The following is a 17,404-nucleotide window of genomic DNA, read 5'->3' on the forward strand; positions in this document are numbered from 1 at the left end:
CTGGGCTTGGTAAAGTCTCAGCAAAGGCTGTAGCTGGGACTGTATAGGGGTTAAATCTGTAACCGGCTCCGGTTTCGTTATTTTAAGGGTTAAAGCTCTGAAAATTTGTGTGCAATACTTTTAATGCTTTAAGACACTGTGGTGAAATTTTGGTAAATTTTGAACAATTCCTTCATATTTTTTCACATATTCAGTAATAAAGTATGCTCTGTTTAAAATTTAAAGAGACAGTAACGGTTTTGTTTTAAAACGGTTTTTGTGCTTTATTGACAAGTTTAAGCCTGTTTAACATGTCTGTGCCTTCAGATAAGCTATGTTCTATATGTATGAAAGCCAATGTGTCTCCCCCTTCAAAATTGTGTGATAATTGTGCCATAGCGTCCAAACAAAGTAAGGACAGTACTGCCACAGATAATGAAATTGCCCAAGATAATTCCTCAGATGAAGGGAGTAGACATGGTTCTACATCATCTCCTTCTGTGTCTACGCCAGTTTTGCCCACGCAGGAGGCCCCTAGTACTTCTAGCGCGCCAATGCTTATTACCATGCAACAATTGACGGCTGTAATGGATAACTCCATAGCAAATATTTTATCCAAAATGCCCGCATATCAGAGAAAGCGCGATTTCTCTGTTTTAAACACTGAAGAGCAGGAGGGCACTGATGATAATGGTTCTGTCATACCCTCACACCAATCTGAAGGGGCCATGAGGGAGGTTTTGTCAGATGGGGAAATTTCAGATTCAGGAAAAATTTCCCAACAGGCTGAACCTGATGTTGTGACATTTAAATTTAAGTTAGAACATCTCCGCGCACTGCTTAAGGAGGTGTTATCTACTCTGGATGATTGTGACAACTTGGTCATTCCAGAAAAATTATGCAAGATGGACAAGTTCCTAGAGGTTCTGGTGCACCCCGACGCTTTTCCTATACCCAAGCGGGTGGCGGACATAGTGAATAAGGAGTGGGAGAAGCCTGGCATACCTTTTGTTCCCCCTCCTATATTAAAGAAATTATTTCCTATGGTCGACCCCAGAAAGGACTTATGGCAGACAGTCCCTAAGGTCGAGGGGGCAGTTTCTACTCTAAACAAGCGCACTACTATTCCTATCGAGGATAGTTGTGCTTTCACAGATCCTATGGATAAAAAATTGGAAGGTTTGCTTAAAAAGATTTTTGTACAGCAAGGTTACCTTCTACAACCCATTTCGTGCATTGTTCCTGTCACTACAGCAGCGTGGTTCTGGTTAGAGGAACTAGAAAAGTCGCTCAGTAGAGAGACTCCATATGAGGAGGTTATGGACAGAGTTCACGCACTTAAGTTGGCTAACTCTTTTATTTTAGATGCTGCTTTGCAATTAGCTAGTTTAGCGGCGAAAAATTCAGGGTTTGCAATTGTGGCGCGCAGAGCGCTCTGGCTAAAGTCTTGGTCAGCGGATGTATCATCCAAGACAAAATTGCTTAACATCCCCTTCAAGGGTAAAACTCTCTTTGGACCAGAATTGAAAGAGATTATCTCAGACATCACTGGGGGAAAAGGGTCATGCCCTCCCACAAGATAGGCCTTTCAAGGCCAAGAATAAGTCTAATTTTCGTTCCTTTCGTAATTTCAGGAACGGACCGGGCTCCAATTCTGCATCCTCTAAGCAAGAGGGTAATACCTCACAGACCAAACCAGCCTGGAAACCGATGCAAGGCTGGAACAAGGGTAAGCAGGCCAAGAAGCCTGCCGCTGCTAACAAAACAGCATGAAGGAGTAGCCCCCGATCCGGGACCGGATCTAGTGGGGGGCAGACTCTCTCTCTTTGCTCAGGCTTGGGCAAGAGATGTTCAGGATCCCTGGACGCTAGAAATAGTTTCTCAGGGTTATCTTCTGGAATTCAAGGAACTACCCCCAAGAGGAAGGTTCCACATGTCTCACTTATCCTCAAACCAAATAAAGAGACAGGCGTTCTTACATTGTGTAGAAGACCTGTTAAAGATGGGAGTGATACACCCAGTTCCAATGACTGAACAAGGAATGGGATTTTACTCAAATCTGTTCGTAGTTCCCAAAAAAGAGGGAACCTTCAGACCAATTCTGGATTTAAAGATCCTAAACAAATTTGTCAGAGTGCCATCGTTCAAAATGGAAACCATTCGAACGATTCTACCCACTATCCAGGAAGGTCAATTTATGACTACCGTGGATCTAAAGGATGCGTATCTACATATTCCTATCCACAAAGAACATCATCAGTTCCTAAGGTTCGCCTTTCTGGACAAACATTACCAGTTTGTGGCCCTCCCATTCGGATTAGCCACTGCTCCAAGGATTTTCACAAAGGTACTCGGGTCCCTTCTAGCAATTCTAAGACCGAGGGGCATTGCAGTAGTACCATACTTGGACGACATTCTAATACAAGCGTCGTCCCTTTCAAAATCAAAGGCTCATACAGACATCGTTCTGGCCTTTCTCAGATCTCACGGATGGAAGGTGAACATAGAAAAGAGTTCTCTGTCTCAGTCAACCAGAGTTCCCTTCTTGGTAACAATAATAGATTCCTTAGAAATGAAGATCTTTCTGACAGATGTCAGAAAGTCAAAACTTCTAAGCGCTTGTCAAGTTCTTCATTCTGTTCCACGTCCTTCCATAGCTCAGTGCATGGAAGTAGTAGGGTTGATGGTTGCGGCAATGGACATAGTGCCTTTTGCGCGAATTCATCTAAGACCATTACAACTGTGCATGCTGAAACAGTGGAATGGGGACTATACAAACTTGTCTCCAGTGATTCAAGTAGATCAGAAGACCAGAGATTCACTCCGTTGGTGGATATCCCTGGACCACCTATCCCAGGGAATGAGCTTCCGCAGACCAGAGTGGGTCATTGTCACGACCGACGCCAGTCTAGTGGGCTGGGGTGCGGTCTGGGAATCCCTGAAAGCTCAGGGACTATGGTCTCGGGAAGAGTCTCTTCTGGAACTAAGAGCGATATTCAATGCTCTCAGGGCTTGGCCTCAGCTTGCAAAGGCCAGATTCATAAGATTCCAATCAGACAACATGACGACTGTTGCGTATATCAATCATCAGGGGGGAACAAGGAGTTCCCTGGCGATGAAAGAAGTAACCAAAATAATACAATGGGCGGAGAATCACTCCTGCCATCTATCTGCGATCCACATCCCAGGTGTGGAAAACTGGGAAGCGGATTATCTGAGTCGTCAGACATTCCATCCGGGGGAGTGGGAACTCCACCCGGAGATTTTTGCCCAATTGACTCAATTATAGGGCATTCCAGACATGGATCTGATGGGGTCTCGTCAGAACTTCAAGGTTCCTTGCTACGGGTCCAGATCCAGGGATCCCAAGGCGACTCTAGTGGATGCACTAGTAGCGCCTTGGACCTTCAACCTAGCTTATGTGTTTCCACCGTTTCCTCTCATTCCCAGGCTGGTAGCCAGGATCAAACAGGAGAGGGCCTTGGTGATCTTGATAACCCCTGCGTGGCCACGCAGGACTTGGTATGCAGACCTGGTGAATATGTCATCGGTTCCACCATGGAAGCTACCTTTGAGACAGGACCTTCTTGTTCAGGGTCCATTCGAACATCCAAATCTGGTCTCCCTCCAGCTGACGGCTTGGAGATTGAACGCTTGATTCTATCAAAGCGTGGGTTTTCAGATTCTGTGATTGATACTCTGGTTCAGGCCAGAAAACCGGTAACTAGAAAGATTTACCATAAGATATGGAAAAGATATATCTGCTGGTGTGAATCCAAGGGATTACCTTGGAATAAGATAAAAATTCCTAAGATTCTTTCCTTTCTGCAAGAAGGTTTGGATAAAGGATTATCTGCGAGTTCTCTGAAGGGACAGATTTCTGCTTTATCTGTCTTACTACACAAACGACTGGCAGCCATGCCAGATGTTCAAGCATTTGTTCAGGCTCTGGTTAGGATCAAGCCTGTTTACAGACCTTTGGAGTTTAAATTTAGTTCTTTCAGTTCTTCAAGGGGTTCCGTTTGAACCTCTACATTCCATAGATATTAAGTTGTTATCTTGGAAAGTTTTGTTTTTGGTTGCTATTTCTTCTGCTAGAAGAGTTTCAGAGTTATCTGCTCTGCAGTGTGCTCCGCCCTATCTGGTGTTCCATGCAGATAAGGTGGTTTTGCGTACTAAGCCTGGTTTTCTTCCAAAGGTTGTTTCTAACAAAAATATTAACCAGGAGATAGTTGTACCTTCTTTGTGTCCGAATCCAGTTTCAAAGAAGGAACGTTTGTTACACAATTTGGACGTAGTCCGTGCTCTAAAATTCTATTTAGAAGCTACAAAAGATTTCAGACAAACATCTTCTCTGTTTGTCGTCTATTCTGGTAAAAGGAGAGGTCAAAAAGCGACTTCTACCTCTCTTTCTTTTTGGCTTAAAAGCATTATCCGATTGGCTTACGAGACTGCCGGACGGCAGCCTCCTGAAAGAATCACAGCTCACTCCACTAGGGCTGTGGCTTCCACATGGGCCTTCAAGAACGAGGCTTCTGTTGATCAGATATGTAAGACAGCGACTTGGTCTTCACTGCACACTTTTGCCAAATTCTACAAATTTGATACTTTTGCTTCTTCGGAGGCTATTTTTGGGAGAAAGGTTTTGCAAGCCGTGGTGCCTTCCGTTTAGGTAACCTGATTTGCTCCCTCCCTTCATCCGTGTCCTAAAGCTTTGGTATTGGTTCCCACAAGTAAGGATGACGCCTTGGACCGGACACACCAATGTTGGAGAAAACAGAATTTATGCTTACCTGATAAATTACTTTCTCCAACGGTGTGTCCGGTCCACGGCCCACCCTGGTTTTTTAATCAGGTCTGATTAATTATTTTCTCCAACTACAGTCACAACGGTACCATATGGTTTCTCCTATATTTTTCCTCCTGTCTGTCGGTCGAATTACTGGGGTGGGCGGAGCCTAGGAGGGACTATATGGCCAGCTTTGCTGGGATTCTTTGCCATTTCCTGTTGGGGAAGAGATATTTCTCACAAGTAAGGATGACGCCGTGGACCGGACACACCGTTTGAGAAAGTAATTTATCAGGTAAGCATAAATTCTGTTTTTTACCACCTCAATGGAAACTAGCCCTAAGTTGGGAAAAAGGTAGCAAGATTTGCGTTTGTTAAAAAGGACATAAATTGTGCTTTGTCCCCCTCTCACTAAAGAGATCAAAATACAAAATCTGTAACCTGCAGTAACCCTTTGAGGTAACAGAATGTGCCTTTTCTACAAGTATAATGTTCACACAAAAGCAAGAGGTGATTAATGTCCTTTAAAGAAACACATTAAAACTCAAATACAACTGAGTCTCAACCTTATTCAGACCATGGCGCACTTGGCACACGCACATTTCTTTTGTGGCACAGGTGTTTTTAATGCGGGTCTTTCATGTAATTAAATATAGTAAATGTATAGTATTGTACAGTTGACTATATTCTTATACTGAGACATGACCAAAATGAAACATGTGACAGCGATGGATGTTTAGTATTGAGATATTGTTTAACTTCCTAGGTACCATGGACTCAATTGAAAGTGTTTTACCACATACAAGACATTCCGCCTCATGCGCACACCATTGAGATCAATTATATATGATTCTAGGTCAGCCTGTCATGCCTTGTAACTATAGCCAATCATGTTAACCTAAACAGCCCACCGTACTTGCCGACGGAATTATTGCTGCATTACTGGTGGTGTTTTAGTTTAGCATTTGCAGCACAATAAACCGTTATTACATAAATATTAGCCTGCTCAAGTTTTATAAAATATGTAGGCAAAATCATTTTTTTACTATCAAAATTTAGAGGCACACCTCTGGCTCTCTCGCAGTGCGCCAATGTACCATGACAAACAGTGCTATACAATTACTAATGTGGAGTGATATGAAAGCTCTCCAGAATATTAAAGGGACATAAAACCCATGATTCAGATAGAACATACAATTTTAAACAACTTTCCAATTTACTTCTATTATATAATACTTTTTTTCTTGTTATCCTTTGTTGAAAAGCAAGAAGGGAAGCTCATGAGTGTTCGCGTGCCTGCAGCACTATATGGCACAGTTTTGCAAATGTGTTATACATTAGTAAAAGCACTAGATGGCAGCACTATTTCCTGTCATGTAGTGCTGCATACATTGCATGTTACCTATCTAGATGTCTCTTCAACAAAGAATAACATGAGAGAAGCAAATTTGAAAATAGAAGTCAATTGGAAACTTTTTTTTAAAACTATTCTCTAGCTGAATCATGAAAGAAAAAAAAATGTGGGTTTTATGTCAGTTTAAATGACAGGATTTTATGTTTAGAAAAATATTAAACTGATGTGATAAAAATGTATTTATTAAAATGTTTTGATCATAAAAACATTTGTCTGTAAACCAAAAAACAACAAAGTATCTGCATAAAATTCCAGCACAAAAAAGAGAGGTGTAATAAAACAGTCAGTGTCAAACCAGGTCAACGATCAGAAAAAGGTCTAGATTTAATTCCTGTAGAAGTTTGGTATAATTGATCGAAACGCGTAGGTTTAGCATGTGAGGATTTTTACATCTCTGCTAAAGTCCAAGACTGTGAGTGTGATATTTGGGGATAATACACACACTCCTCTTCCCTTAGCCTCACCAGTTTTTGGAAAATGTTTAAAAACAGCGTAAGCCCAATTATTCTTTTCCTGTATCTTCAAATGCCAATTGCACAAGGAAATCTAGATAAATGTGTGCGATTCTGAGCATTTTATGCTTAGGTAACAAACTCTAGGTTATAGTCCAGAAGAGAGAAAAATTTCAGCACCTCAATATACTCTATAGAAAAACAACTAAGCTCATTACCAAAGTTGATTTCTTGGAGAGAAAGCTCCGTTATAAATCCCAAAGTTGTTTAATATATTGCAAATACTGCGGCGAAGTACATAGCACCCACAATGCAAGAGGATGTTAAAATCCTGTTTAGTCGGGCATCTCGCTATAATAATATTTGTGTGCAGCGTCTGTCGTTTTCCAGCCAGCTGCCCGAAACTCGATCATTTCAAGCAGTAAAAGCTGAGCCAGGGAGCTTAATCTGCTCTCCAAGAGGAAGCTGTCCCTGAGCAGAAAGAAGAGATCATCCATACGCTGAGCGTTCATGTTCTCCAGCTGCTCCCCGACACGATGCAGCTGCACCACCAGGCAGTCCACCTACAAAGGGCATGAGAGGAGAGAGGGTCAGTAGGGCTGGCGCTAGTAGAGGGCCGATAGATCCAGTTTAGGGGAGCTTGGTATCGGAGCCTTACCATGGTTATTATAGCGTAGGATTTTTAGTTTTGTTTTTATTGGGTTTTTCCCCCCATCATTTAACTTTCTATACGGTTTAAGAAATTTTGAACAATGGTTTTGTTACGGCTTAGTTTTTATTTTATGAAAAAATTTCCATTTCACTGTTATATAAATTTAAAAAAGTTTAGTAAATTATCATTAAAGGGACACTAAACCCACTTTTTTTCCGTTCATGATTCAGAGAGCATGCAATTTTAAGCAACTTTCTAATTTACTCCTATTATCAATTTTTCTTCGTTCTCCTGCTATCTTTATTTGAAAAAGCAGTAATGTAAGGTTAGGAGCTGGCCCATTTTTGGTTCAGCACCTGGGTAGCATTTGCTGATTGGTTTGCTACATTTAGCCACTAATCAGCACGCGCCACCCAGGTACTGAACCAAAAATGGGCTGGCTCTTAAGCTTACATTCTTGCTTTTTCAAATCAAAATAGCAAGAGAACGAAGAAAAATTTATAAAAGGAGTAAATTAGAAAGTTGATTAAAATTGCATGCTGTATCCGAATCAAGAAAATACTCTGTGTTAGAGCATTTTATTATTTCACTATTTAATATAAGTGTTTCAATTAGCATGACAAGATGAAGTAGATCATTTTCTCAAATACATATATGCAATGCAGGAACACAATAATCCACTGTTAATAGTTAAAGGGACAGTCTACACCAAAATGTTTCTTATTTAAAAAGATAGATAATCCCTTTATTACCCATTCCCCATTTTTGCATAACCAACACAGTTATATTAATATACTTTTTTACCTCTGTGATTACTTTGTATCTAAGTCTTTGCAGACAGCCTCCTTATCTAAGTGCCTTTGACAGACATGCAGTGTAGTCAGTGAAGACTCCTAAATAACTTCACGGGAGTGAGCACAATGTTATCTATATGACACGTGAATTAGCACAGTCTAACTGTGAAAAACTTTCAAAATGCTCTGAGGTAGGAGGCGGTTTTCAACTGTTTAGAAATCAGTTTGAGGCTAGCTAGGTTTAGCTTTTCAAAAATACCACCAAGGGAATAAAGCAAATTTGATGATAAAAGTCAACTGGAAAGTTGTTTAAAATGTCATGCCCTATCTGAATCATGAAAGTTTAGTTTTGACTTTACTGTCCCTTTAAGTAAATTACACTTGAATGGGTATCTTTATTTAAAAAAAAAAAGCAGGGATGTAAAGCTTAGGAGCGGGCCCATTTTTGGTTCAGAACACTGGATAGCGCTTGCATTCCTGCTTTTTCAAATGAAGATACAAAGAAAAATTGATAATAGGAGTAAATTAGAAAGTTGCTGCTCAATCTGAATCATGAAAGAAACTATTTGGGTTCAGTGTCCCTTTAAAGGGAAATTAAACACTTTGAGATGGTAATATAAAATGATAAATTCATTATTTATTTTGTCCTCTTTGCCTGTAATTCCATTCTGAAATTGTGAGCTTTTAAGTTCCTGTTAGAAATGGAAGTGCAGGACACTGTTAAATCCAGCACATCCATTGGCTGCACACTCTAGTGACCTATGTATAACTGTCCCTAATTGGCCACAGCAGAGAAGGTAACACAAGTTACAACATGGCAGCTCCTATTGGTTTATAGACACTAAAACTTTACACTTATTTTGTCACTTTTTAAACAACTAATGAAACTTTAAAAAATACATCTACATGTTAGTCATGGACTAAACTTTTCTTCGAATGCATCAATCTATCTAGCATGTATTTAGTGTTTAATGTCCCTTTAAGGTTGGGCTTGACAATCCTCTGTGCCAGGAAGCCATGGGCACCTTAAGATTAGGCCCTGGCACCCTGGTTTAAAGTCCTCAAAACACCCAATTGTGCCCCTCATTCCCACCAGCCGCACCTAAGCTTTAGCTTGGTGCAAATGGATCCTTTCTAGTCCTCATGGATGTAAAATACAAATCTATCGGAAGGGACAGTAAACACTTTGTAATTACAAGACGTTTCTGTTGTGCTGTTATAGAACATATCAGTTTTAATATTTTTAAAGTGAATTAACATCCTTTTTTACTACAATCATCTTTTACTATTACTAGCCAAACTCCGCCCACCATTTGTCTTCTTAGAAGGAGCCAATCTGTGCTTTAGTGTGCAGACAACAAGGCCAACGTCACAGTCATAAAGTTAGTATAAAGTCTATTGTTATCTGATAAAGGCAATTAGGGATATAGTATATGTAGCATGGTTAGCCTTGAGAAGTCAGCAGGTGCAGTTTAGGTTCTAGGAATTAGAAATTGCTCAATTTTCAGAGCCAACATTACATTAAAAAGGGGGCAAAATAAATAATGAAAGTATATTGCAAACGTATATAAAAATCTCAAGGTGTTTACTGTTCCATTAAGGACCTCATCTTTATCAAAGGGAAAACATTAGTAACTTAAAGGGACATAATACTCATATGCTAAATCACTTGAAACTGATGCAGTATAACTGTAAAAAGCTGACAGGAAAATATCACCTGAGCATCTCTATGTAAAAAAGGAAGATATTTTACCTCACAATTTCCTCAGCTCAGCAGAGTAAGTTCTGTGTAAAAAGTTATACTCAGCTGCTCCCAGCTGCAGGTAAAAAAATTAAAAAAAATGAAGAAATGAACAGCAGCCAATCAGCATCAGCAGTGCTGAGGTCATGAACTCTTACTGTGATCTCATGAGATTTGACTTAACTCTGATGAGATTTCATAGTAAGCTTCCTTTACCTGATTGGTGAAATAATATGAGAGTGCACGATGCTAGTCCCTTCAGATGTCCCAGGACAAACACACTAAAATGCTGCTTAGAAATCCTTTACAATGGGAGGTGGCTACTGAGGAACTTTTGAGGTAAAATATCTTTCTTTTTTACATAGAGATGTTCAGGAGATATTTTCTAGTCGGCTTTTTACAGCTATGCTGCATCACTTTCAAGTGTTTAAACATTTGGGTATTATGGCCCTTTAATACAAGTAAACAGAGCAATGAAGGACCTGAGTGGCCAGTCTTGGACACCTAAAGCGTTAGAGGAAAAGTCTCAACAGAAGGTATATTTTAAAGTGATTAACAAACTATCATAGATAAATTGCATCGATACGATATACAGATATTGTAAGCAACTCTTACAATTATGCATAACAGCATTTTTCCTAATCTTTAGCTATGAATAATTTGTATTCCTGTTGATGAAGGCATTGAAAATGTACTTTGAGGTTTGCAGGATTTTTTCCCCTTTCTCTCTGATAAATGACACATAGGGTGTAGGTTAACATAACAGAGCACTTGCTTTTTCCTACACAGGGCTCTGAAGTCTCCTGCCAACCATTATAACATTGTGATGAAGAACGGCTATCAGTACCCTTACTTGTAGTGCGCCATCTACAGGTTGGATATCTTATTAGACTGTGGTGTAGAACGGCTATCAGTAACCTTACTTGCTAGTGCGCCATCTACAGGTTGGATATCTTATTAGACTGTGGTGTAGAACGGCTATCAGTAACCTTACTTGCTAGTGCGCCATCTACAGGTTGGATATCTTATTAGACTGTGATGAAGAACGGCTATCAGTACCCTTACTTGCTAGTGCGCCATCTACAGGTTGGATATCTTATTAGACTGTGATGAAGAACGGCTGTCAGTAACCTTACTTGCTAGTGCATCATCTACCGGTTGGATATCTTATTAGACTGTGGTGTAGAACGGCTATCAGTACCCTTACTTGCTAGTGCGCCATCTACAGGTTGGATATCTTATTAGACTGTGATGAAGAACGGCTGTCAGTAACCTTACTTGCTAGTGCGCCATCTACAGGTTGGATATCTTATTAGACTGTGATGAAGAACGGCTGTCAGTAACCTTACTTGCTAGTGCATCATCTACCGGTTGGATATCTTATTAGACTGTGCTGTAGAACGGCTATCAGTAACCTTACTTGCTAGTGCACAATCTACAGGTTGGATATCTTATTAGACTGTGGTGTAGAACGGCTATCAGTACCCTTACTTGCTAGTGCGCCATCTACAGGTTGGATATCTTATTAGACTGTGCTGTAGAACGGCTATAAGTAACCTTACTTGCTAGAGCGCCATCTACAGGTTGGATATCTTATTAGACTGTGATGAAGAACGGCTATCAGTAACCTTACTTGCTAGTTCGCCATCTACAGGTTGGATATCTTATTAGACTGTGATGTAGAACGGCTATCAGTACCCTTACTTGCTAGTGCGCCATCTACAGGTTGGATATCTTATTAGACTGTGATGAAGAACGGCTGTCAGTAACCTTACTTGCTAGTGCGCCATCTACAGGTTGGATATCTTATTAGACTGTGATGAAGAACGGCTGTCAGTAACCTTACTTGCTAGTGCGCCATCTACAGGTTGGATATCTTATTAGACTGTGATGAAGAACGGCTGTCAGTAACCTTACTTGCTAGTGCGCCATCTACAGGTTGGCTATCTTATTAGACTGTGATGAAGAACGGCTATCAGTAACCTTACTTGCTAGAGCGCCATTTACCGGTTGGATATCTTATTAGAATTTTTTTTCAGTAATTATAGTTTTATTTCAGTTAGTTTTAGCAACAACTTTTTAGTTTTGTTTATTTTTTTCCCCTTCATGTAAATTACTTTTTAGTTTACAATTATTTTTTTCAATAGTTTATAATCTTAAATGATAACTAAGATTAAACCTAGGAGCTTACCTCTTCATCCCTGGTCAAACTGTCAGGCTGTGCCAACTCAAACAGGCAGTCATATACAGGGTTAACCAATGCCAACATTGGCATATTATTTACCTGCAGGATACAGAGAGGGCACAGCTTAAGAACTGCATGTGACACTGAATAAATATGTGCTCTGAACTGGTCTGTTAGCTATGCACACCCACACTACACCCAATGTGTTCATAACAAATACAAAACTAGTCTTGTACATAGCAACATAGCATACAGAAACTCAACACACAAGATCAGGCTATAATTAATTATACACACACACACACACAATCACAATGAGCAGAATATACACACAAAAATAAGCAAAGTATATACACTCAGTATACACACAAATCATAAGCAGAGTATATACACACACAAAAAAAACAATGAGCAGAGCACACACACATACTGTGAATATATAGTACAAACATAAGTGAAGCACACACACATACTGTGAATATATAGTACAAACATAAGTGAAGCACACACACATACTGTGAATATATAGTACAAACATAAGTCAAGCACATACACAAAGATACACTTGCTCACCCTCAAATAGTCAAAGACATTGCAGATGAAGCTGACGTAACACACCCACTCCTGCACCGAGCGAGCTCGAATCTCCTCCCGATTCCGATACTCAATCTGCAGCCGGTTTAGGAGCCCTGAGCGAAATATGCTGCGTCCAGTCTGCTTGCTTTCTGCCTAGTTGAATAAGAAGCAGAAATGGATTAGATTTTATCAAACTGAAAAATTCTCCTCACTTCTTGCTGACCTGCTTTATGAAGCACCTGCATGTGGGGGACTAGTGCTACACAACATCAGCTGTGGGATCAGCACCAGTGTGCGGACCTAATTACATATGTATAAGGACACTGGCTATCCCTGTTTGAGCACAGTTAATCAGCCGCGTCAATTAAGCATCTGTGCTCAGGCTGGAATATCTTGGGTCAGGCACCTTCACCCAGCACAACTCTCACCTGGATAATAGTGTAACACATTCGTCCTGCCTCTTTGCTGAATGTGGCGTCTCTCAAAGACTGCTCCACAATCACATTAGACACTTTTTCCAGGTCCACCTTGCCAGGATCTGGAACAAAAAAAAAAAACTATTAAAAGGGCCATAATACCCAAATGTTTAAACACTTGAAAGTGATGCAGCATAGCTGTAAAAAGCCAACTAGAAAATATCTCCTGAACATCTCTATGTAAAAAAGAAAGATATTTTACCTCAAAAGTTCCTCAGTAGCCACCTCCCATTGTAAAGGATTTCTAAGCAGCATTTTAGTGTGTCTGTCCTGGGACAGCTTAGGGGATGAGCCTTGTGAACTCTCATATTTCACCAATCAGGTAAAGGAAGCTTACTATGAAATCTCATGAGAGTTAAGTCAAATATCATGAGATCACAGTAAAAGAGTTCATGACCTCAGCACTGCTGATGCTGATTGGCTGCTGTTCATTTCTTCATTTTTTTATCTGCAGCTGGGAGTAGCTGAGTATAACTTTTTACACAGAACTTACTCTGCTGAGCTGAGTAGATTGTGAGGTAAAATATCTTCCTATTTTACATAGAGATGCTCAGGTGATATTTTCCTGTCAGCTTTTTACAGTTATACTGCATCAGTTTCAAGTGATTTAGCATATGATTATTATGTACCTTTAATTAGCAAAGACTATTTGGCAGATACAAGTTACAGTATATGAAGAGTAATACTTAATATGCTTCACAGGGAGAGGACAAGTTGCTTGCCTTTAAGAGCAGTCTTGAGAAGGTTCTGAGTGTCCGTATCAAACTCCTGTATCTTGTAATCTTCTCGGTCTGAGTCCCCCATTCTATACACTGTGGAAGTCAGCCAATGTTCTGCAAAGAAGCCTGTGTATAGAGAAACATTTACCCTGGAATAGTTCATCACAAAGAGAGAGATAGTAAATCATACATAACTCACAGGTCCCTTAACAAATAAGAGCCCAGCTGTCTTCACTTCTGACCAGTCTGTTTCTCCTTAAATGAAGATAAACGCAACCTCCCACAAGCACATCAGACAAACTGCCCCTTCCAAAATCAGAAAAACCTGTGCTCATATCAGATACCACCTGATCCCATATATCCCACAAGATCTGACTTACCTTTCCTCTGAAGAGCCCAGCTGCAGTCACTTAAAGGGAAATTCGAATGTAAAAAAGATAAGCTTTATTTTGCATTGCTAACTTTATACTAACACATAGCAAGTTAAAGGGACAGGCTACAATAGAAGTGTTATTGTTTTAAAAGATAGATAAACCCTTTATAACCCATTCCCCAGTTTTGCATAACCAACAGGGTTATATTAATATATATTTTACCTCTGTGATTACCTTGTATCTAAGCATCTTCTGACAGCCCCCTGATCACGACTGACTATTTAAAATCTATTGACTTGCATTTAGTACTGTGTTGTGCTAACTCTTAAATATCTCCCCGGCGTGAACACAACGTTATCTATATGGCCCACATGAACTATCGGTCTCCTGTTGTGAAAAGCAAATACAAAAGCATGTGATAAGAGGCTGTAAATAGAGCCTTTAAAAGAGGCAGAAATTTAGAGCTTTAAATGTTATAAAGTATATTAATCTAACAATGTTGGTTGTGCAAATCTGGGGAATGGGTAGTAAAGGCGTTGTCTATCTTATTAAACAATAACAATTTTTGTGTAGACTGTCCCTTTAAAGACATATGTAAGATCTCAGTTTAGAAAAAACCCTACGAATAGAGGTGTTAAAGGGAAGACCTAGGGCTCACAAACGGGAATCCCCTTAGGGTAAGCCTATGTATCCCTAAAGGGCAGTGCCTGAATACAGAGAAACAATTTAAGAAAAATGGGGAAAGGGAAAGAGGCATCATGTGGCACACATAGGATAAGAGCCTAGAAACACTAATTAATTGAAAATGAGCTTTACAAAACACATACAGGCGGAATTAAGGGCTCTACAATCTAGAAGGGTAAGAGGTTGAGAAACAGGAGGTGAGGACTGCAAGATTGAGAAAGAAGTTAATAAGGAGTTAGATGAGGGAATATTAAGTAAGTGAAATGCATTTATTATGGAGTTGAGTGGTAGGCTTCTCTGAACAAAAAAGTCTTCAGGGAGCATTTGAAAGAAGAAAGATTAGGGGCAAGTCTGACAGCATGAAGGAAAGAGTTCCAGAGGGTAGGTGCTGCAGTCTAGCATGGGAAGAGGCGATAGTCGTAGATGCAAGGAGCAGGTCATTGTTGGATCTTAGTGGCCGGGCTGTAGTATACGTGTTGATTAGAGAGGATAGGTAGAGGGGGAGTGGCGATGGTGAGAGCTTTGAATTTAATTCTGCTGTGAATGGGGAGCCAATGAAGGGACTCGCAGAGAGGTGCAGCAGATACAGAGCAACGGGAAAGGTAGATTAGCCTGGCAGAGGCATTTAGGATGGATTGAAGGAGGGAGAGGCGGGAAAGTGGAAGGCCAGTAAGTAGGTTATTGCAGTAGTCAAGTCGGGAAATAACAAGGGAGTGGATTATTTGCTTTGTGGTGTTAGTGCTCAGAAAAGGGCGAATCTTGGAAATATTGTGGAGGTGGTTGCGGCAGGATGAAGAAAACGATTGGATGTGGGGGAGGAAGGATAGATTTGAGTCAAGTGTAACTCCGAGGCAGCAGACTTGGGGAGATGGTGCTGCCGTTGACAGGGATAGAAAAGTCAGAAGTTGGCGTAAAACTTGAGTGAGGGGATTAGAAGGAGCTCAGTCTTGGACATGTTAATCTTTAGATGGTGAGAGGCCATCCAGGAAGAAATACCAGATAGGCAGTCGCTGACATGAGAAAGGACAGAGGGAGCGAGAGCAGGGGTGGAGAGGTAGATCTGGGTGTCATCAGCATAGAGGTGATATTTGAAGCCATAACTGTTGATAAGTTTACCCAGCGAAGAAGTATAAATGGAGAAGAGTAGAGGGCCCAGAACAGATCCTTGAGGTACTCCAACAGTCAGAGGCACTGGAGAGGAGGAGTCGACGGCAAATGATACAGAGAAAGATAGGAGTGAATCCAAGAAAGAGCAGTGCCACAGAGGCCAAAAGAGCTAGGGGTCTGTAGGAGGAGGGGGTGGTCAACTGTGTTGAAGGCAGCTGAGCAATCAAGTAAGATAAGTATTAAGTTGTGGCCATTACTTTTAGCAGAAAGAAGATTGTTAGTAACCTTGGTAAGGGCAGTCTCAGTTGAGTGTTTGGGGTGGAATCCAGATTGCAGGGGGTCAAGCTAGAAGTTGATGGACAGGAAGTGGGTTAGGCCATTGTAAACTAGTTTCAAGGAGTTTTGATGTTTGTGGAAGCAGTTATATGCGGCGGTATCTTTCAGGAGAATTAGGGTCAATGGAGGTTTTTTTAAATACGGGAGTGACCTTTGCATGTTTAAAAAAAAAAATGGGAATGAACTGGTAGAGAGAGGATGAAGATGTGAGTGAGAGTGGAAGACAGGGAGGGTATTAGATGGGAAGGGATAGGGTCGAGCATAGTGAGGAAGATATATTAACGAAGAAACTGCAGAGGGTGGCTTTAGCATGATCCTTTAATATTACATCAGACTGACACCCCAACTCCAAAAGATAAGGCTTCTGTTACACTCTGTTCCTTCCCTGTAAAAGATGACACTCGTATCTCTGATGAGACCTGTGTGCTTCTGTGCTGCCCAATATATCAGATCTCTGGGAACACGTCTCACACATACAGAAATAAAATCTGCAGCTATGAACAGATTGAACGCTTGTCCTTTGTCTAAGGATCCCATAAACAGAGGAGATTCATAAATGTAAGGTTTTCCAAAACATTAGAAGCCACACAAAAAAAAAAAAAAAAAAAAACCACCAATGGGTGTTGTGGTTCTCTGGTTCCAGTGCCATTTCTATATGGTCTCCATCTCTTCCTCCACAATCTCATCTAATAAAAGTAGTAATTCCCAGCATTAAATGCCAGGGAACTGATACTCTTATTGCAGGACCTCTTGATCAAACACTTCATTCATTATAAAGTATGTTTTTTTAAAGTCTAGCTGCTTCTTGTGTAATGTAATTTCTGAGCCCCAGAAAAACAATAAAGCATACCTGGTTAACCATAAATGATGTTTAAATGACGTGCCCACATCCCTCTGTCACCTACTGAGCACTTGAAGGGAATGAGCCGAATCATCACATTATATTATCTGGATCAGGTGATGGGGAAAATAGGAAACTTGTCATAATCAGCTGTGACAATGACAATCATCTGACAGGGACATCATATATAGGGTCAAGTAACTCATCAGTTAAAGGGACATTCTAGTGCAAAAATTGCATGCTCTGTTAAAGAGAGACAGTCTACTCCAGAATTTTTATTGTAGA

The 17,404-nt window shown here is 40.5% G+C and overlaps 1 protein-coding gene across 2 annotated transcripts in view; it reads right to left on the minus strand.

Moving 5' to 3' along the window:
- Positions 1 to 6,348: 6,348 nt before the first annotated feature.
- Positions 6,349 to 17,404, minus strand: part of MIF4GD (MIF4G domain containing) — an 18,043-nt gene continuing 6,987 nt past the window's right edge. Inside the window, exons 2-6 of one of the 2 annotated variants that reach the window (XM_053708939.1) lie at positions 13,781 to 13,903; positions 13,011 to 13,120; positions 12,580 to 12,735; positions 12,013 to 12,105; positions 6,349 to 7,197 (exon numbers count right to left, since the gene is read on the minus strand). In XM_053708939.1, the coding sequence (XP_053564914.1) occupies positions 6,970 to 7,197; positions 12,013 to 12,105; positions 12,580 to 12,735; positions 13,011 to 13,120; positions 13,781 to 13,862 (669 nt within the window). In that variant the 5' untranslated portion in view covers positions 13,863 to 13,903 and the 3' untranslated portion in view covers positions 6,349 to 6,969. The remainder of the gene's footprint in view (positions 7,198 to 12,012; positions 12,106 to 12,579; positions 12,736 to 13,010; positions 13,121 to 13,780; positions 13,904 to 17,404) is intronic. The other variant, XM_053708943.1, reaches the window with a different exon arrangement.

Source organism: Bombina bombina, chromosome 1, assembly GCF_027579735.1.
Source record: "Bombina bombina isolate aBomBom1 chromosome 1, aBomBom1.pri, whole genome shotgun sequence".
Classification (NCBI taxonomy): Eukaryota; Metazoa; Chordata; class Amphibia; order Anura; family Bombinatoridae; genus Bombina; species Bombina bombina.